The following is a 21,083-nucleotide window of genomic DNA, read 5'->3' on the forward strand; positions in this document are numbered from 1 at the left end:
AGGCTGATGTAATGGCCACCAGAAAAGCAGTCTTGATGGTAAGGAGCCGTAAAGGACAAGGATGGAGTGACTCGAAAGGAGTACACATCAGAAATGTCAAGACAAAGTTTAGGTTCCATTGGGGCATGACATGGGGCAGAGAAAAAATATGCTGTAAACCTTTGAGGAAACGAGTCACAGTGACTTAAAAAGGGAAGGTTTATCTGGCATCCATAGGAAGACCGAGATGGCGGACAAATAACACCTTACAGTGCACAAGGCCGGGCAAATAACTAGACCTCGGATAGTGGTGCAGAAAAAGGATCCACCTGGTGGGTGGAACACCATACCACAAACTTCTCCAAAGGCAGGTGCAGATGGATTTAGTGGAAGGAAGTCTGCCTACCACAATATCGTCATAGATTTGGGGAGATAGATTAAAAACTTAACTGCTGCCGCTTAATCTCCATGCATGAAGTTGAAGATTGAGAGCCGCCTTGGCAACTCCAACGCGCAGAAGTGATGACATTCGCTGTTCTCGGCAGTGGTGAACAGATCGAGACAAGGCTCACCCCACTCTGGAAAAAAGAGAGAGCACCACCTCTGGATGTACATACCATTCATGATCCACCAGACACCTCCAGCTGAGCTTGTCTGCCCTTGTGTTTAAAGAGCCCGCCAGGTGCTGGACAACCAGGAAAATTTCCTGGTACTCTACCAAGTTCCTAAGATGTAGAGCCTCTTAGCAAAGGGTCCACAGCCCCATCCTGCCCGGTTTGTTGCAATACCAAATGTATGTATGTATGTATGTTTGGATTTATATAGCGCTTATAACCCAGGGGTCTCTAAGCGCTTTGCCTTGGGAACCCGTCCTGGCTTTTCCCTGTGAGATAGCCCCTACAGGGCATCCCCAAGGTGAACGCCAGGCATCCCGCCGCAGGGGGGGTTTCCCGCCGTAGAGTTGTTCATCAACACCTGCGCCAGCCTCCCTTGGATGGACTATAGGAAGGCTTTCAGTGCCAGAAGGCTTGCTCTCACCTCCAACAGATTGTTGAGGAGCAGAAACTCTACCAAATACCAGAGTTCACGGATATCCACATCTCCCAGATGTCCGCCCCAACCCAGAAGTGATGCATCTGTTAACACTATGTGACCAGATGGGGAAGGGAGATGGGTCTCCTGTTGACCCAATCGTGGTTCAGTAGCCACAAATGCAGTTTTTTTGCAGTGCACTAAGATATATGGACTAGGTTGAAGAGATTCCCCTGATGCTGCACCCACTGGAACTTCAGGTCCCACTGCAGAGCCCGCATATGCTAATCGGCATGCTTCACAAGCAGGATACAGGAGGCCATGAGGTTCAGCAGCCTTTGAGTCAGTCTCACAGAAATCCAGGATGGAGGCTGAAACATCGGTATCATGGCCTGAATACCCTGGCCTCGCCACTCCAGAGGTCAGGCCCCGAAACTGCACTGTGCCCAGAATGGCTCCTAAGAACTCCTGAGAGGGATTCAGGTGCGACTGTGGCACTTTGTCGGAAAACCCCCGTGAATGCAGGGAATCAGCCATAGTCTGGAGGTGGTAGAGGACTGCCTGTGGTGAGCCTCCCTTTAAAAGCCAGTTGTTGAGGTACAGGAAGACTGGAACCCCTGACCTCCACAGTTGGGCTGCAACCACAGCGGTCACCTTGAGGAGCACCCGAGGGGCGCTGATAAAGCTAAAAGGCAGAACAGTGACCTGAAAGTGCTTGGTGCCCACTGTGAATCACAGGCAACATCTGTGGGCAGTCAGGACCGGGATATGAAAATAAGCATCCTGTAAGTCCAATGTTACAATCCATTCTGCGAAATCCAGGTCAGATTACACCCGAGTCAATGTGAGCCTTTCAAACTATTCTTTCTGGAGGAAGTAATTGAGAGGACGCACGTCTAAGATGGCACAGAGGCCTCCGTCTTTCTTTCTACAAGAATGTAGCAGGAATGGCAACCATGCCAGCTCTCTGGCACAGGCACCCTCTCAATGGCTCCCTTGGCAAGAGGGTCTGCACTTCCTGGCAGAAGCGAAATGGTAGCAAGACTTGGGGGTTGTCCACAAATGGTAGGACGTACCCTTTCAGTCCTATCTGGAGCAGACACAAGTCTGAAGAGATGATGGACCATTGGGACTGCTGAAGTCTAACCACTCCCCACAAGGTGTGTGGTGCACACTGAAGAGACTTGGAAGCTGTGGCAGCCAGGGCAGCGAGGTACTGGGGAGGTCATTGGGTATGGCTCCACAGCCCCTTCCTTGAAAGGACTGGGCCTACTGTTTTACCTGGTCGGGCTGGTACTGTTGCCACCCATAATTGCACCTGCTGTGGTAGACACGGGTCAAATGGGAGAGGTCCAAAGCTCTGGGGTTGACCCTCCTCTTGCGAAAAGTGTTGCTGCTGTGTCAGCCTTCTGACGACCACTGACCCTGCTTATAGGCCAGGTCACCCCCCTCCTGCCGCACAGCTCCACCTGTGTGCCTGCTCCTTCCTCCTCGCTGCTGCAAGCGTGAATTCGATCCTGCTGCGCCCTGAACGTGCTGTCTGGTTTGTTTAAGTTTATTGCTGCCACTGTTCCTCTGTTGTGCGATTGTGTTTTCCTATTACTCTGTACTTGGGCTCCCTTTTGCCCTGCTCGTCGCCCCCCCCCTTTTTTCTTCTGTACCCTGTCCGAATCCCGCCATTGCTCCCCTGCGGCCCCGCCCCCTCGCCGCCCCGCTCCCGCCTCCCAGCTGCACCTCCCTCCCTCCCCGCCTCAATTGGCGGCCGCTGCGCGGCAGTAAGAGAGACCCCCGACCCTGCTTACAGGCCAGGTCACCCCACTGCTGCCGCACAGCTCCACCTGTGTGCCTGCTCCTTCATCCTCGCTGCCGCGAGCGTGAGTTTGATCCTGCTGCGCCCTGAACGTGCTGTCTGGTTTGTTTAAGTTTATTGCTGCCACTGTTCCTCTGTTGTGGCATTGTGTTTTCCTGTTACTCTGTTCTTGGGCTCTCTTTTGCCCTGCTCGTCGCCCCCCTCCCCCCCTTTTTCTTCTGTACCCAGTTCGATTCCCGCCGCTGCTCCCCTGCGGCCCCGCCCCCTCGCCGACCCGCTCCCGCCTCCCAGCTGCTCCTCCCTCCCCACCTCAAATGGCAGCCGCTGCGCGGCCACGCCAGAGGAAAGCCCGTCTGCGCCTGGATCGCGCCCGTCCGCGCCTGGATCGCGCCCAGCGCCAGAACCCTGGACACCGTGACCACCACGGCGCCAGACTCCGGTACGATGCCAGCACTCTCCTCGCACTCAACGCCGGCCGCCACCCTACCTGCTTCCAGGCCGCCCCGAAACGCTTCCATGAACCCTTCTCCTGCCGAAGCTGCCGATTCACCTGCGACACAGCCGCCAAACCACCAAAGGCTGGACCCAATCACCTCCGCTGCATACTCCTCAATATCTGCTCCGCACGCAAACACGCCGTCGAGCTCTGGGACTTGCTCAACACCTGCCCCCCAGACGTCGCCTTCCTGACCGAGACCTGGTGGAACGACTCCGCGGCACCAGACACAGCCCTAGCCATCCCTGACGGATTCAAAATCTCCCGCAGAGACCGCACCAACGGAATAGAAGGGGGAATAGCCATCGCTCACATGTCCTCCCTCAAGGTCTCTACTCACGCAGAGGACACCCTCAGCACCGCCAAACACTTGCACTTCCAGATCCACACCGACCCCAACACCACCCTCAGAGGAACCCATTTCTACAGACCCCCTGGACCCCGGCCACAATTCAGCAACTCCATCGCCGACCTCATCAGCACCTACGCCCTTGCCTCCACGGACTACATCCTCCTCGGGGACCTGAACTTCCACCTCGAGAACAACAACAACGCCAACTCCACCACCCTGATCAACAACCTCGGCCTCAGACAACTGGTCACCGCACCCACCCACACCGCTGGCCACACGCTTGACCTCATCTTCTCCACGAGCACCCACGTCTCCTTCGACCACACCACCGAACTCCACTGGTCAGACCACCACTGCATCCACTTCACCTACAATAAGCCCACCACCACGCACCACCACACCCAACAGCTGCCCCGCTGCTGCTGAAGCACAGTTACCAAAGACCAGCTTGCCAACAACCTCGTCCAGAACTCACCCACCGACCCAGACACCTCCACCTGCAACTTCAGACAATGGATCGACGACTGCGCCAACACCCTCGCCCCGATCAAGAAACCTTCCAACAGCCGCACCAGCAAGAAAGCCGCCTGGTTCACCGAAGAACTCCAGACATCCAAATGAACATGCCGGAAACTGGAGAAGAAATGGCTCCATGAACGTACATCGGACAGCTACGCAGTCCACAAAGACGCCACCCGCAGACATCACCACCTCATCAGATCAGCCAAGAGATCGTCCTTCATAGTCCACCTGGACAACAACGCACACAATAGTAAAGAACCTTTGAGCATCGTCAAGGAACTCTCCAACCCCAGCGCCATCACCAACGACATCCCACCCTCACAAGAATTGTGCGACGCACTGGCCACCTTCTCCCACCGCAAGATCGCTGACATCCATGTCAGCTTCGACACCCCGATGACGCCAGACGCCACCCACCCGGCGTACACCACCCGCATCAACCACCTGGACCAACATCAACGAAGACGAAACGCGCAAGATCATGAACTCCATCCACTCAGGATCACCATCAGACCCCTGCCCACACCACATATTCAACAAAGCAGCCGCAACAATCGCTCCCCAACTCCGGAAAGTAATCAACGCCTCCCTCAAGACAGCCACATTTCTGGAAAGCTGGAAACACACCGAGATCAGCGCCCTCCTCAAGAAACCCAAAGCGGACCCCAAGGACCTCACGAACTTCCAGCCCATCTCCCTGCTCCCGTTCCCGGCGAAGGTCATCGAGAAAGTCATCAACGCGCAACTGACCTGATTCCTCGAAGACAACAATATCCTAGACCCATCCCAGTCCGGATTCCGAAGAAACCACAGCACAGAGACAGCCCTCATCGCCGCCACAGACGACATCAGGATGCAACTAGACAATGGTGAGACATCAGCCCTCATCCTCTTAGACCTATCAGCCGCCTTCGACACGGTCTGCCAACGCACACTAAAGACACATCTCCGAGATGCCAGAATCCAGCAGAAAGCCCTCGACTGGACCACATCCTTTCTCTCCGGGAGAACACAGAGCGTCCACCTCCCCCCCTTCCGCTCCGAATCCACCGACATAATCTGCGGCGTACCCCAGGGATCATCCCTCAGCCAGACGCTGTTCAACGTCTACATGGCCCCCCTCGCTCACGTCGCCCGCCAGCACGATCTCAACATCATCTCCTACGCCGACGACACCCAACTGATCCTCTCCCTCACCAAGGACCTGCACACCGCCAAAACCAACCTTCACGATGGAATGAAGGCCGTCGCTGAATGGATGAGGAGCAGCCGACTGAAGCTGAACTCGGACAAGACGGAGGTCCTCATCCTCGGACCCACCCCCTCAGCCTGGGACGACTCCTGGTGGCCAATGTCGCTAGGAACAGCACCGACACCCACCGACCATGCACGCAACCTGGGAATCATCCTCGACTCCTCACTCTCCATGTCAAATCAGGCAACGCCGTCTCCTCCTCCTGCTACAACACCCTCCGCATGCTCCGCAGGATCTACAAGTGGATCCCCACCGAAAGAAGACCGGTGACCCAGGCCCTCGTCAGCAGCAGGTTGGACTACTGCAATGCGCTCTGCGCAGGCATCCCGACCAAACACCTGTGACGACTGCAACACATTCAAAATGCCTCTGCCCGACTCATCAACAACGTCCCTCGCCGCATCCACATCATCCCTCACCTGAGAGACCTACACTGGCTCCCCGTCAAACAGAGGATCACCTTCAAGCTACTCACCCACGCACACAAAGCCCTCCACAACACCGGACCAGCCTACCTCAACGGCTGACTCAGCTTCTACACCCCCACCCGCCAGCTCCGATCCACCAGCCTCCTCCTCGCCACCGTCCCCCGTATCCAACGAACGCCTGCCGGTGGCAGATCCTTCTCCTTCCTTGCCGCCAAGACCTGGAACACCCTCCCCACCCAACTACGGCAGACCCAAGACCTACTCCTCTTCAAAAGACTCTTCAAGACCTGGCTCTTCGACCAGTAGGATCCCCCCCACACCCCCTTCAGCGGCTTGAGACCCTCACGGGTAAATAGTGAGCTTTATAAATGGATTGATTGATTGAAACAGGTGCGACCCATCAAAGGGCAACACAAGCCTTATTCTGATGCGCCACCAGGAACTGCATTGCCTGCTCGCGGCTCTCCATCGGATGCATGGACTTGCACTCAGCGCAGGCCTTACAGTCGTGCCTCAACCCCAGGCACCAGAGATAAATTAGGTGGGGATCAGACACGGACATCTGATGGTGACAATTCCCACAGGGCTTGAAACCAGAGGGTTTCTGCATGTCTCTAGCACACTGGGATCAAGCCTATAAAAGAGAAATTCAACAAAAACTCAAAAAGAATTGACCAAAAAGTGGATGAGGTAGCTCTCCGGATTTGTGCTGTTGCGGCAGAAAGAAAGGAGATGATGTCAGCGTGCAGGGGTGGCGCTTATGAAGGCACGGTGACATCACATCTGATGTGGACAGCATTGACGTGGAGTCAATCAACGCTACCTACCGGTGCACAGAGGTACTGCTCAAGAATATTCAGATCCAGTCTGACACCTGGAGAATATTATAGGGCGAGGAACAAGTTTATAAGATAGTGCAATTTGTGATTCGAAAAAGGATTTTGTATTTACTACACTAACTATTTTTCTTTTTAAGCTGCATCATTTTTTCTAGTTTGCCATTTTTATCATCATGCTTGGTCTATTTAATCGTCCAAACGCATCTCTGCTTAATAGATATCATAAAATAGCATGCTTTTACAACCACTTTTATATAATGGAACACTTCAAAGATTTATTCTCATCGCTTGAAACATGCAAGGCTTCGCTTACTGCATTATTTTATGCAATTTTTTTAATCTTTTTATGATATTTAACACATATACATTTTAGGTTTATGCTGATTTTACAAATGTTTTTTTAGATATAGAAGTTTATCGTTTATTTCTGATGGCCATGGATTCTTGAATATTTGCCCCCAATTACGTCATATTCACACAAACAAGCTGGGTATGACATAAAGCCAATAAGGCCAGAGTGTGAACAGGTTCAGACTCCATTTTCTGCCTTGCCATCGGCAGGTCTACCTTTGACGCAGATGCTGTCTGTCCTTATCTTTCCAAGAACCTGTGAGACAATGATATCGATAAGAACTCCGGCTGCAACATCTGTCTGGGAAAAGCATGTATTTCAATGTCAATTAACAATAATACGATAAACAATGCAGTCTGAATTGATATGTGTTTACTATATTTGTTTATACTAATGGGTCTAAGATTAGCGTATTGATACACACAGGTTATGTCAAAATTCCGCATATAAGATCAGTGATCAGCAGTATAAAAGGCTTAAGTGGCCATTAGACAAGAGAGGTTCTTCGCCCCAGATTATCGCACAAGACACTGCCAGAAGGTCCTGACAGAGACTGCCAGACTGCCGTACTGCAGCAAAGCCCCGTCTTTTACAATGAGTTGATAACGCGCCAAGTCCAAGAGGAGAGTATCTGACCCCCAGCTGATGATTGTTATCCCTTCGAGGGGACATTCTCTCCTGACTACTAATAACTACAGCTTCTTGCAGTATGCATGTAAGCAGTATACTTAGTCCTCCTGAGAAACTCTAGATGCAAGTTAAACTACTCTATGCTCTCATAACATAGCACATAGAAGTAGGTTTTAGGCTGTCAAGTTGTCATATGCTATTTCCACTATGGTAGAAACTATCACATTATTCTCGTTACTAGCAACATGCATTTGGGCTGTTTTAATAATATTCTCTGTGGTTATTTTAAAAGTGTTAAGCAACAGGATGAGGCTGTTGAAATAAAGCATTTTCAAGCATAATGTATCCTTCTCTTAGAGTAGTGCTTGTGTGTGATACTATAAAGAATGAAATTGGGTTTGAATTACCACTGCATCGCTGACCCTTTGTTAAGGATTGTTAGTAATCCAGGAAGCATGGACACCACATCAACAATATACAGAGTAGGGTTGTGTGGGAACCTATTCTTCAACATTGAAGAGTAGGAACACTGAACTAATTTGTGTGAAAGCAACCCTTGTAGAAGGTAAGCCAGAGTCTTAGTTTATGCAATAAGGGTGGACCAAGGGTAAAGGCAACAGCAAATTCCAAGTCAGAGCGATTTGACGAATGGGAGTTAATACGTGGTAAGAGAACAATATTACATCAAAGCAATGTGCTCAGAAATTACTGAACGACCAACCAACTTTGAACGAGCAGTGAACACAGTTGAGGACAGATTAGAATTACTGATAAATTGAGTTGCGACCACAGAGAGAGATGGAGATACAAGAAAAGGAAGACTGCAAAGACTAGAGAGACAGAGGTCGTCAGATCCACTGGAAGAGCTAGAGGCCTTTATGGAAAGCATGATCGAGGGTATGAAAATGCTCGACACTAACTGCTTAGAGAACTTCTCCAGAGGAATCCAAATAAGAGTGCTGAGTTACTCAGGAGACAGACCAAGACTTGAACTATGCACAGTAATTGGTGAAACATTAAGTATGGAAGAGGAAGAGATGCAATCTGGGGCGGGGAAAGGGTTTAAACTAGCACAAAAAGTGATGCGGGACAATAATGGAAGAGGCAGCAATGTGATGTTAAAATAAGTGCTACAGACTGGAGAGAAAGGATATTACAAGCATCAGTTAAGAGAGGACACGTGATGTTTGGAGATCCTAGACTCCTTTTCTTTCCCAATCTCTGCCAGGTGACATTAACAAGCAAAAAAAGGTTTTCAAGGACGTAAAGTTCAGCTTGCTGGAGAGCATTACCAGAGAATTAGTGGATCTCTCATTGAGGCTAAAGGTGGACTTTGCTAGGAAGAAATGCATGTTCTTACAAGTAGACTTGCCAATACATTCCTTGGGAAACTGCCTTCACAGGAGGGGGCTTTTTGAGGAAGTCTGAATACTGTTTGATGTTGGGCAACATAGTGGAAACCGGTGGTACAAGGATCCTTTGAGAGGTAAATATATGAGGTGGGTTTGAAACTGTGATTCGTTAGAAATGTTTATTCTCTTTTCTGTGTCTCTCCGCCTTACCCTTTTCCCTTTTCTTAGCAAAAGGGCTAACAATGATGAACAGAAGTGTCTTTAAGCTGGGGACAGATTATTGTTAATGACAGACTTTTTAATGTTGAATATAATTGGTACTTCACTAGCAATATTTAAAAAAAACACCTTACACTCTAAACAAACAGAATAAAACGGAAGGGTAAATTGCAAAAGTAATCAGCATAATGTTCACATTCACATCAGTTTTACACTAACTTATTAAATGTAGAGCCATTATGTGATGATAGCCCTACACTACTTTGTATTTTATTGTACTGGAAATGTATTTATTTGTGCTGACTGACCCTGAAAAGGTACTGAATATTTTCAAGCCAGGCAGCATGCTCTGGACCCCAAAGTTACTGGTTATTGTTTGTTGTTGGTTACTGAAATTAGTCTTGTGTTCTCAAGTAAACCAATCCATGCATTTACTTCATTTTTTATGGTAGACACAATTAACAGGCTTCAGGTGCCATCATTAGAGTGGAGTATATACATTCAGGGAGAAGACTGGTGGGATTTATAATGAGCCAGGGTAGATCCTGTATAGTTAAGTTGCAAGGGTGAGACTTTCAAAGGAAAGGTTGTGATGTATGAGATAAGTTGTGTGCAATTTGTGTGCAATTTGAATAAATACAATAACGGAGAGTAAGGCCAACATTGATGTGACTTAGGGTAGACTGTGCTAAAAGAGAGGAGGCATGCAGAGGACGGAAAGCATGGAGACAATCATTTGAAAGAAAAAGAAGGACACAACCAGACGTTTTAAGTCAAGGTCAGTTTTTCATGCAGGGTTTAGGAATGTAGCAGAAGCTTTTTGAGACCGTATGCAGTCTGAGGATGCAAAACTGTAGAAAGAAGACATTATTTGCACGTGAGACAGTGCTCTATTAGGTACTCTTGAGAGGCATTCGAATCAGACACAGAGTGCCTGCATTAGCATAGTAAGCTACAGCTAGATCACCCCTTCAGCTAGGAAAACTGATCCGCTCAGGGATCGGAAGTGTAAAGTAATGGTTGACCGAATATATATAAGGAGATATCAAGAGGTTTACGCTGCACTTGAAGGAAGCAATCAACTCATGATCAAGAGAACATGAGACAAAACACGGGGTAAATAATGTAGAAATTGAAAAGGAGATTCTGGAAATGCAGGAGCAGATGTATTCTGATGTGTGTCCTTAAAAGGTTGGTTCACAGTGTTAATTACTAAAAGTAAAACCGGATTGATTTGGAGGCCCCTGTTTTACAATGGCACAAGCCTCAATAATTAGTAGAAGTGTAATGCATGCATTCCGATAGCTGGAGGGTGGAGGAGGAGGGAGACATGCCTCTGTTACAAATTCAGTGAAGATTATTTCTTCCTGGGCACTTCCATTTGGTGGATGGTACGAGTAAGGAGTGTTGTTCACGGTGAGGAAGTTTCTAGACAGGTCTACCCTAGAAGATTGCTCACTGAGTTTAGCGTTTGTGTGCTGCATATCGCAGGTTTGAATCTCACCAAGTTTCACTTTGGTTTCTTTAAGTCTTTGTTTGATAAAATTATTGATTTCACATAGAAGATTATAGCTGTACAAAACACTTTCTAAGCATAGTGTTTTGAAACAACTCTCTGCCAATAACAAAATAATACAAATATTCCAGGAAAGGGTCCAACATTCACTCATAGTATTTAAGAGGGGGATCAACTAGAAAACAAGGCAGAGACAGAGAACAGAGGGACAGAATTCAGGGCCCTTATCCCAGCTTCGGCACATCCGCACACTGTACTGCTCTGCCACAATTACTTCACCTCTGCCCTCTCTTTCTTTAACTATCAATATTGCACACTCTGCTGGTGAAATTTGGATAATACAGTATAGCCCATAATACAACAAGGAACACTGTTGGACCCGGTCCTTTGGGCAGGTTCACCCGAGACTTTTTTTTGCTATTTCCCAGCCTGTTTTTGGAATCTGGGTTGGTGATTTTTAGGCCTCTGCGCACTTTTTCACTATGGTACAGTGTAAAGTGCGTGTGCTCTCTGTGTATGTGTGGTGAGCGACCTGCCCTCCCATAGGAATGAATGGGGAATATGTATGCCCATGGTAGATTCCTGATGCGTGGGAAGTGCAGGGTCGAGTTTGATATGTGTGAACTCGTGAGAATGAATGCTGCATAATGGTATATGCGGCATGGCTGTGTCTAGTCTAGAAGCGCCACTTTTAGAAGTTGGCATATTTGTGTAGTGAGTCTGCTGGCACGTGATTGGCTGATGAGCCTGGCCCAGGAGTGCCTGGGCCTGCTGGTGGATGGACTGTCTGGTTTGAGTAGGACAGGGTCTGCCGGGCCCCGGAGGAGGGGGTCTGAGTCAGCCGTAGATGAAAGGCCCCCATCTGCTATCAGGGATGGGAGGAAAGAGCGTCTGGTGGTGCCGGGCTGTGCCTGTCGGCCCACCATGCTGGCTCTCCCTCCTGATGTCCATTGTCACCTCTGACCTGAGGCTGACAGGAGAGGGAAACCAGATACACCCCCGGGCTCAGGGCCCACTAGCACAAAGACTTCAAAGGACTTCAAAGCTTTTTCTGTGTATAAGAAGGGGCTGTGTCCCCTTCCATGTTGTTCTTGTTCTTGAGGCTGACTTGAATCTACCAGGGGTGGGCGCTGCCCAGCCCCTGGATGCCTGGATTCCTGGACTCCTGGGGGACCCCTCTGCCCTGCCTGGGCTGATGGGGGGACTTGGCTTTGCCCCCGCTGGGAAGCTCTGGGACCGTTGCAGCATGGAGAGGCTGCATTTTCCTGTGAAGAGCGCTGGAGTGGTATTTCTAGCGCCTGGAGGCGCTGTGCTTCCCCCTGAGAGCCTGGAAGCGCTCTGCCTGCTGTTCTAGCGCTGGGAGCGCTGTGGATGGTGCTCTAGCGCTAAAGAGCGCTTTATGTTGGTTCTAGCGCTGTATTTGGATCCTGAGCGCTGATAGCGCTTTATTTGTACTTTTGGGCGCGTGGTTTTGCCCTTTAGCGCATGGGGCGCTTTAAATCTCCGTCGGCGCCGGGGAGCGCTCGAGCTGTGTTCGAAGCGCTTTGGCGCGCTTTGTTTCCCCCCCAGCGCTTGAGAGCGCTGTTTATTTGATGACCGTAAAAGAAATCAGCCCCCGCCTGCCTGTCTGGATCGGGCCGCCGCGCTGCCCGCGGCGACCCGGAAGTGATTGACCGGCCGGCCAATCCTGTCGCGGCCGGCCGGAAGTCCCGCCACCGCAGCCCGAGGGAAGAAAGGAGAAGGCGCGGGAGATGGTGGCCGTGCGCGGGGCTCCTCTCGGCTGAGGGAGCCCCGAGGAGAAGAGGCGGCCGGTTGGCAGGGCTCCCGTGTGCCGAGGGAGCCCTGCAGAGAGGGAGAAGTCCGGCGCGGGAGTAGCGAGGCTCCCATGTGATCGGGAGAGCCCCGCCTTCACCCCCGCGAGAAAGGACTGCTGGCGGGAGCCTCGCTGGCTCCACCCTCAGTCCCGGTCCCGAGACGGGGGACCGGGCAAAGCGAGGAGAGACTGCGAGGAGCAGGAGCTCCGCAGATGCCGCCGAAGCCCACCCCCGCCGCACAGAAGCCCCTGTGAGTGAAGGGCTGCGGGGGGGAAGCTCCGTGTGGTGCCGGCCGAGGCACTGAGTGAAGGGCGGCCCCGAATGGCAGTGGGTCGCCCCACCGTGGTTGCAGAGCCCGCGAGGGGCTCCTGAGGGCCCGCACGGCTGTATGTTGGTGCCACTTCAAGGCACTGAGAAAGGGCGGCCCCGAATGGCAGTGGGTCGCCCCACCGTGGGTGCAGAGCCTGTGTGGCTACATGTGGGACATGTGATGCCCAGAGCCTGTGTGGCTCCAACGTTGGGCACGAGTAATGCCAGAGCCTGTGTGGCTCCAACGTGGACCTAGATGTTTGTAGAGCCTGTGGGGCTCCAGCGTGGCGCAGTTTGCGCCTGAGGGCCAGTGAGGGCCCTGGCGCAGTTTTGATGATTCTCCAGCTGCCCAGCAATTAGTGGGCAGCTGCACCGTTTAGGCGCCCTGACATTGAGACTCAGGGCATCTTTGCCCCTACAAGGCCAGTTGGCCTAGGGACTGCCACCGGTGGTGGCTTATGTAAGGTTTTGCGCAATTGTATGGTTATTGCACCTCTGAATGTGATTTCCTTGCATCATGTTTTATTCCTGCACCTCTGAATGTTTTTAGACATCAGGTGACTTTTGCGCTACTGTATTATTCTGGTACCTCTGAATGTATTTTTATTGCATCATGTGCTTTATTCTTAACACCGCTGAATGTGTAGGTTTATGCATTATGTGTTTTTCTTTACTACTCCTCTGAATGTATATTTACGCATCATGGGTAATGTGTTCTTTCTTAGACCCCTAAATGCTGTGTGATACTTAGGTGGTTTTCCTTTACTACTCCTCTGAATGTGTTTCATACATCATGGGTAATGTGTTCTGTCTTAGACCCCTAAATGCTGTGTGATACTTAGGTGGTTGTTCTTTTTAGTACAGGTGGTCCTAGTGAGGTCCTGGTCCCCTGCGTGACAGTCTCCTAAGGGTTTAGGGTTGCGTAGGAGGTACCTACCTGTTCCCAGTAGTTACTGGATGTGATCTAGAACTGTTACTTTGTGTTACAGTGATTTTATATACTTTTATTCTAATTTCTGACAAGTATTTCTATATCTGCAAAGTGTTGATTCTGACAGTGGCCCATGTGGCCCTGTCTTGTAAATAATCCCTTGTGAATATTACCGTGCCAGTTGGCACCATGTACATGTGTGATTTCTATCTGATATGTTTTGACAATACAAAAGTTATTTTTAATATAACCTTGTGTGGAGTCTCTTTTGTTGTGTGCCTAGTATGTTGTGCGCTGGCGCAAATGCTTTACACATCGCCTCCGAGTTTAGCCTAGACTGCTCGTGCCAAGCTACCTAGAGGGTGAGCAGGGGTTATCTAGGCGTGTGACTTCCTTGCCCTGACTAGAATGGTGGTTTCTGCCTGGCTTTGGCATCAGCCTTAGCCTACCAGAAATAGCCGGTTCTAACAAACACTGATTATTCGAGCACATGTGAAATGGGAGAAAGAAGAGACAATCCACTTAATTTTCAATCTACTGGGCACGCAAGAATAGAGTAACCGTCATAAAAGCACTATAAACCAACCTGTTGCTACACGAGATGCCTTGAAGAGTATTGAGTGAAAGAACTAAAGTGCACACATTATTTATTCAATATAAGTATTAGCGCCATATAACTAGCAGTGCCCCCTACAGGTACAACCAATCATGGCTAGGATCCTGAACTTCTATGACAATAACTACATAAAGAAAGCTGCCAGAAAGGCAGGACTTTACGCGATTGAAGGAGGTAGAGCACTGATCTTTCCTGACTACACTTTGGAGGTGCAGCAGCGCAGTGCATAGCTGTGAAGCCTAAACTTAGGGACCTATTTCTTAAATATGCCCTTTTATTTCCCGCATAGCACACGATTATTGCACACCAATGCTCTGTTTCCAATACCGAGCCTTAAGATGCCTTGGACTTGACTAAGCAATACTCTACTGCAAAGGAGACACCAGCCTGACACAGCGCCGAGACGCCTACGGGTAATTGATGCGCTTTATAAATGTCAAAAATAAAATAAATAAATAAATCTTAGAATTTTGCAAGAAACTGAATGAAAACCTGGCTAGTCCAATCGAGCCCAGTCATGGCAGCCTTGGTTCCCTTTCTTAGGCACCAATCATCATAAATCACAAATCATCATATTATAACACAACAATAACATAAACATAACATAAGATAGGCAGAGGGCATGGAGCGGGGCAGGGAAGTACAGCGAGAGTGGAAATAAATTAGGAAGCAGAAGTGTAAGGGGGAGAAAGAACAGGACAGAGAGTGTAGGGATAAAAAGAGAAAGGGAGGGAGTGAGAGGCCCCTGAGAGCAGAGGGCAGGACTAGCTAGCTAGCTAACTGACGAGGGCAAGAAAGGGAGCGAGAAGAAGGGAGCGAGAAGAAGAGAATAAGAGAAGAGGAGGATGTTAAGGAAGAAGATGGAAGGACAGAGGAAGGGAAAGGAAGCACTAGAGGGGTGGGAAGGAGAGGAAAAGGAAGAAGAATAGAAGTGTAAGAGAAATGAAAAGAGAACAATGGCATATTATCACACCATCTGAGTTAGAAGTCGTAGGGTATATTCCCCTGATGTATGCCCCCTAGCATTTAATGTGATTTTCAGTGCAAGATCTCTCGCTTCTCCGAGTTCCATGCATAGGTAGCTCATCCAGGATTCTGGGACTTCTAGTTTTATAGGTTAAACAAGACTACAAATCTGAGCAGGAACCAAAAAAAAGGAACTGAACGAACTACTTACACGGGAAAGAGGGTATGTGAAAACTCTGCTGTTAAGTTACAGGTGAGTCAAATAATGGGGGATGTTATTTCCAGTACCAGCATCATTATGCTAATGAGTGGGTTTTAGAATTTGAAAAATCCTGCGTCTTCTTGAATCTCTCCAGCTGTACATACAGCAGCAATTTCTTCAAGACTGCATTTCAAATGTAAATGCACATTGCATGTGGAATATCTATCACCACTGCCTCTACTCTACTATGGGCTCAAAAGCTTTTCGATTAAATCTTGTTCAGTTTCAAATGTGTAAAGGAGGCATGAACTTGTTGGGTTCCAAGTGCAGCACTATATCTATGCATGCATGGGCACACTCATTCTGTTGAAGAATAAAAATGATACGACTTTCATTATTTCCATTTTCTGATAAAAACCAGTGAACATTTTCATGTGCGCATTTGATTGTTGCCCGCATAATCATGGACTTCATTTAGGGGTTGCAAGTTGCAACCCCTGGCACTGTCTTTGCGACCCCTGGCCTCAGACGTAGCAAGGTCAGTGCCAAAAAGAAAGACAGCTTGCTCTTATGGTCGTCGGCGTTCTATCCTTGTTTTCTGCCCACGTTTTATTATACTAATAGTGAATAATAACTTCTTATTCACTATTAGTTCAATATAAAATGAAGCGCCAAGAGCTAGAACGAGATCTCCAGTTGCACATGATGTTAGTGAAAAAACATTTTAAAATGTATGCTGTGTGCGAGAGTGTAAGATGCTGAATAAGAGTGAATGAGTGCAAGAAAGTGAGAATGTATGAGGGAGTGTAAGTGAGTGAGTGTAAGAATGTGGTGTCTGCCAGTGGCCCTGGCATGCTGACAGTAATTCTTGACTTTTACACTCATGCATGAAAAATACTGCTGCTGGCAAACTGGAGGCACCTGTAGCAAAATACTGACACTCGCATGCTGGAGGTAATAATTGGCATAATGGTCACACTTAAGTAAATTACTGGTCGTGGCATATCAGGATTCATTATTGGAATATTGGGAACCCATGGGAATATGATGCCACTGGCATGCTTGAGGAAGTTTTTGGCACTGAGGCACCTTTGGAGCTAGCTCATTGGAGATACTTCTTGACATAAGAGAGCAAAACTGTGGCATACGTGAAGGGGGCACCAGGATAAAATACTGACCCTGACATACTAAAGGTAACTTTGACATAAGATATATTAATGGAATTAATTGTACAATTCTGACACTGGCATCTTTTAGGTACTTTTTGGCATAAGGGGGCATCCATGATATATGTGAAGCTTGCAGGAACAACTGATGGCCCGGGCACAATGGCGGTAATTTTTTACATGTGGGGGTCACGTATAGCACACGCTGAAAACAACTCAGACTTCTCCACATTATCCTTAGGTTTCGTTTCCTTGGCACATCATGAAAGGACTTGAATATGAATGAGAATCCTTTCAGAGACTACGGCTTTTTAGAAAAATGATATGAAAACTGTGCTTTTAAATACACTATTTGATCCCATTTAACTCAAATGTTCTGAGGGGTAGAACTCCCAAGACCTCCTAGAAGAGGTCTTGCTTGTAACAATTCAACTGGGTTGTAATCCCACTTCAGACCCAAACGGCAAGTTTGTACCGAAACATGAAACAGCCACGGTGGACCATACCATACACATGCATGCCTAATTTCATTTTGAACTCTAGGCACATGTTCCACTAAGTTGGTTCAATATGCCTAATTAAAAGGATTGGAGGTTTCTACTCACTGTCAACAGAAGTGCCCATCATAATATTTGCCCCCTCCAAGGTATCCCTCATTGGGTGCAAATATGGAATCTTCCTGCTGTTAAAGAAATCATGTCAGTTACCTGTGTGGCCTGAATGTTAATGACTTTATAGGACAACTCCTCTGGTCTTGTTAATGCAGCGTGCCTAAAAATAAAGCAGAAGTTGTGATCATTTAATGCAGCTATTAAACATAGGACAGTGGCTTGAGCAATTCTTTTTTCTTGTACACCAAAACATCCTTCACCCCCCAAGTCAAACAAGTTTAAATGACGAAAGTTTCTAGTTCTCCATAATTACATTTGCCAACATGGACACTGATCAGCGTATTAGGGTTTTAAACAAGCCCCTGCCGCTGAGATACATAGCTATATGGAACACAAGAGCGGGATTCTGATGTGCTTTTCTCCCAAAGTACTTACATGTCAACCTCCACAATGTATTCCAGATTCCCTTTCTACATTTGCACGCCTTTAGCCAGAAACTTGGATGGGGTGATATGGAGCTGTCCAGCAAACAATGGAACTTCAAGAAGCTGTCTGCCTGCAATAGGTTCCCGATAAGACACTGCTGATAAATGTACAACATCGACACCCAGTAGTGTTATCAAGAGTCGATAACATGAAGATCTTTTTCAACTGGATAATAGCAATGGAACCTAAAACTATGTGAATAGAGTAATTGGGAAAAGAGTACTTGAGAAACAAGTACAAGGTAATAGTTGTTTATTCTAATCGTGATCCGTATCTGCCCACAGTGAGGATGCCACAAGGACCCAGGTTATCCTTAGCTTTATCATACTGATGAAGTAAAATCTGGTTTGCCTAATGGGAAGCCACAGACTGCATAGCCGGTGCTACAATAAAGCAACACTAAGCAGCTGTGTATGGTATCGCAGGCACAGAGGTTCCAAGAGACTGGGCTGCAGATTGCCACTGCCTTTAGTGGCAAAAACCTTTGCACCAGTCCTGAATTGGTTGATCACATTATAGCAGCCTGCAACTCAATGATCACATATATTATGCTGTGATCCAGTATCTCCTGCCAAGAAAACCTAGAGCACTACTGAATGGCAATGGACAAGCTCTCAGGGTCAACACAGCTGTTTTAGTAATTGATTTCTGAATCATGTACAGATTCACCCTTTGCTTTTCAAAAAATACTTTTTCAAGACTCCAACGCAATCAAATGTTGACTTACTCTTCCTCCTCATCGGATGTGAACAAGTTCAAACGGAATCCTGGGTCACCGGCACTTGGTTTCTTCATCTCAAGCCCTCCCATTAGCCTTGCTAAGAGGTTAAGCTCTTCTTTGGCCAGAGGGTTGGGAGCAGCATTCTCCTACAAGAAGATAATAATTCAGTAATGGTCATTGAAGGGTGGCTAAGTGACCAGAATACAGCACTTATAATTACTACAAGTAACAGATTCGTCATCAGCTAAAACACATGGTATCAAAGAGCCACCTTTTTAGCCAAGATATGTCCAATAGATGCCTAATCTGACCGTCAACCTAATACAATCCTATTTTTCCGAGGCTGAAAAGGGAATGCGACGTATCCCAATTAAGCCCAGCTTGACTGCAAAATGTTCCCATAGCCACCTTTTATTTCCTACTTTACACCTCCTGAAGCAATACACAAAAAAACATGCATTTTTAAAAGCAATTCCCAGTTGAAGCTTGCTGTTGGGGGCAGATGGCAAGATTAGGGAGTGGGCATGAGTGCAATTTCTCTACTTGCATTTAGCGTCTGGCCACCATCCAGAGAGGGGTTGGCCTAACGGCTAAGGCGCTCGACCTCGGACCTGGGGAACTTGGTTCGAGTCTCAGTAACGACGCCAAAAACCCCTGTGATTCTGGGCAAATCACTTAATCTCCCCGTGCCTAAAATGAAAGTGTGTCCTCATGTAACGTAACTGGTGCTATGTAAAGCGCTCTGATAACTGATTCGGTTCGGTTCTAGTTCGCGCTATATAAAACTCTGCAAAAAAAAAAAAAAAACATACTAAATCAGCACCCACTGCTGCTAGAGCTAATGTACTGGTTCCAAAAAGCCACGTGGTGTTGAAGCAGGACTCCTGGTGACAGCCGGGGTCTGCCATCCATTGGGAAAGGCACTGCAATATATATGCCTTAGTGGGTATTTGCATTTCAGAGTAATAAATTACAAAGTTGTGCATCTGTACAAACCTTACATGAGCAGTTGAGTGCACAGGGCTTGCAATGCCGAAAGAAGAAATGCCTGTTCTCTTTACAACATTCTATATTCACCTATTCTAAATCAGAACAGGCAAAGGAGAATTGTAATAGTCTGGAAAGTCACAGCCCAGACAACTTAAAGGCACTCCTTCTTGGATTTTTTAATTTTTACCCAATGCCCCTTGTTCTTGTTCTCTTTTTCAAGTCCTCTCTATTACATCTACCAGCTCAAATATCTGTACAAGTCTTAGATAACAACAATGTTCTAAAATGGATAAGTGCCTCCCCAGAGGAGAAGAAAGCCTGGTAGATAGCATCATTTTTAGCTTTCTTTGTGCACAAAAGTAAGGGGCCAAAATAGTGGCACCCAGAGCAAAGACAGATGAGACATGGTGTTGGAAATTTGGTTACTGTTTAAGGGGGGTGAAACCCTACTCAAGCAGCAACTACAATCATTGCCAGGGTGAAGTCACAAGCAACCCTAAATTAAACTGTGCTTAACTCTCTTTGAAGGTTAGCACTGAGTGGTCTAGCTTAACTTGGAGGCAATGTGTAAAATATTTATGCAGCTTTTCAGACAGCAATAAAGTAGAAACACAACATAAGACAAATGCCAATCTAATTAATAAAAATAGAGCAACATGTAACAAATTATTTCACACCAAAATGACGAAAATCCAATCAGTAGAACTGGAGATATGCAAGTTTAATGATATCAGTGAAAATAGAAAGCATAAAGTGCCAACTGTGGTTACCTGGTTGCGCAGGACCAGGACAAAGTCACAAGCTCACGCTAACCGCGATGGAGAGTGGGAAATGCAAGGAGATTTCCTTGCGTGGAAATGCGTTGGCTTGATGGGCTGTGATGGGCGATGCGAAGTCCTTGCTTCGGGGAAGTCCTAACAGCAAAGGCGATGCATTAGTTCGGAAGGCGATGTGTTGAGCACCATAGGTGATTCGCTGGTTTGGGAGAGATACACTGCACACATAGGAGATGCATTTGTTCTGCTGGGTCCACATATCGGCAGGCAGGGCACCTTGAGGCTTACTTTCTAGGGTCTAGGAGTAGGGTGGTACCACTTGGGTGGGTTGGACTCACAGATGGTAGAGTCCAGGTGCAGGTTCAAGGTTGTTAGAAGCCTGGTATATCATTGAGGCTTCTGGTCAGAAGTCCAGCCAACTAGGCCTTTGGGTCACTCTGGGGTTCTGTGTTTAGAGATGCAGGTCTAGTCCTTCTCACCCAGGCAAGAGGGTAGTAGGTCAGCACAGCAGGGCAGCAGACACTCAAAGCAGCAGTTCAGCAGAGTGGCAGTCCTTTCAGCAGCACAGTAGTCCTTCCTGGCAGGTTCTTCAGTGTACTGCAGAGTTTGGTCTAAGGGTCCAATATTTACACCTTGAGCCACTTTGAAGTGGAGGAGGCTTCTAGAGGTTTTCATCCCCCTGAGATGTCAGGCATCAACCTTCTTCCCTGTCC

At 47.9% G+C, this 21,083-nt stretch overlaps 1 protein-coding gene across 2 annotated transcripts in view; it reads right to left on the reverse strand.

Annotated features, from left to right (window-relative positions):
- The window catches only part of OSCP1 (organic solute carrier partner 1), a 105,958-nt gene that overhangs the window by 19,208 nt on the left and 65,667 nt on the right, over positions 1-21,083 (reverse strand). Inside the window, exons 8-10 of one of the 2 annotated variants that reach the window (XM_078681204.1) lie at positions 18,611-18,750; positions 17,494-17,557; positions 7,132-7,365 (exon numbers count right to left, since the gene is read on the reverse strand). In XM_078681204.1, coding sequence (XP_078537330.1) covers positions 7,243-7,365; positions 17,494-17,557; positions 18,611-18,750 — 327 coding nt within the window. In that variant the 3' untranslated portion in view covers positions 7,132-7,242. Of the gene's footprint in view, positions 1-7,131; positions 7,366-17,493; positions 17,558-18,610; positions 18,751-21,083 lie in introns of those variants that run through there. The other variant, XM_078681205.1, reaches the window with a different exon arrangement.

This window comes from Lissotriton helveticus, chromosome 3_1 (assembly GCF_964261635.1).
Source record: "Lissotriton helveticus chromosome 3_1, aLisHel1.1, whole genome shotgun sequence".
NCBI lineage: Eukaryota > Metazoa > Chordata > Amphibia > Caudata > Salamandridae > Lissotriton > Lissotriton helveticus.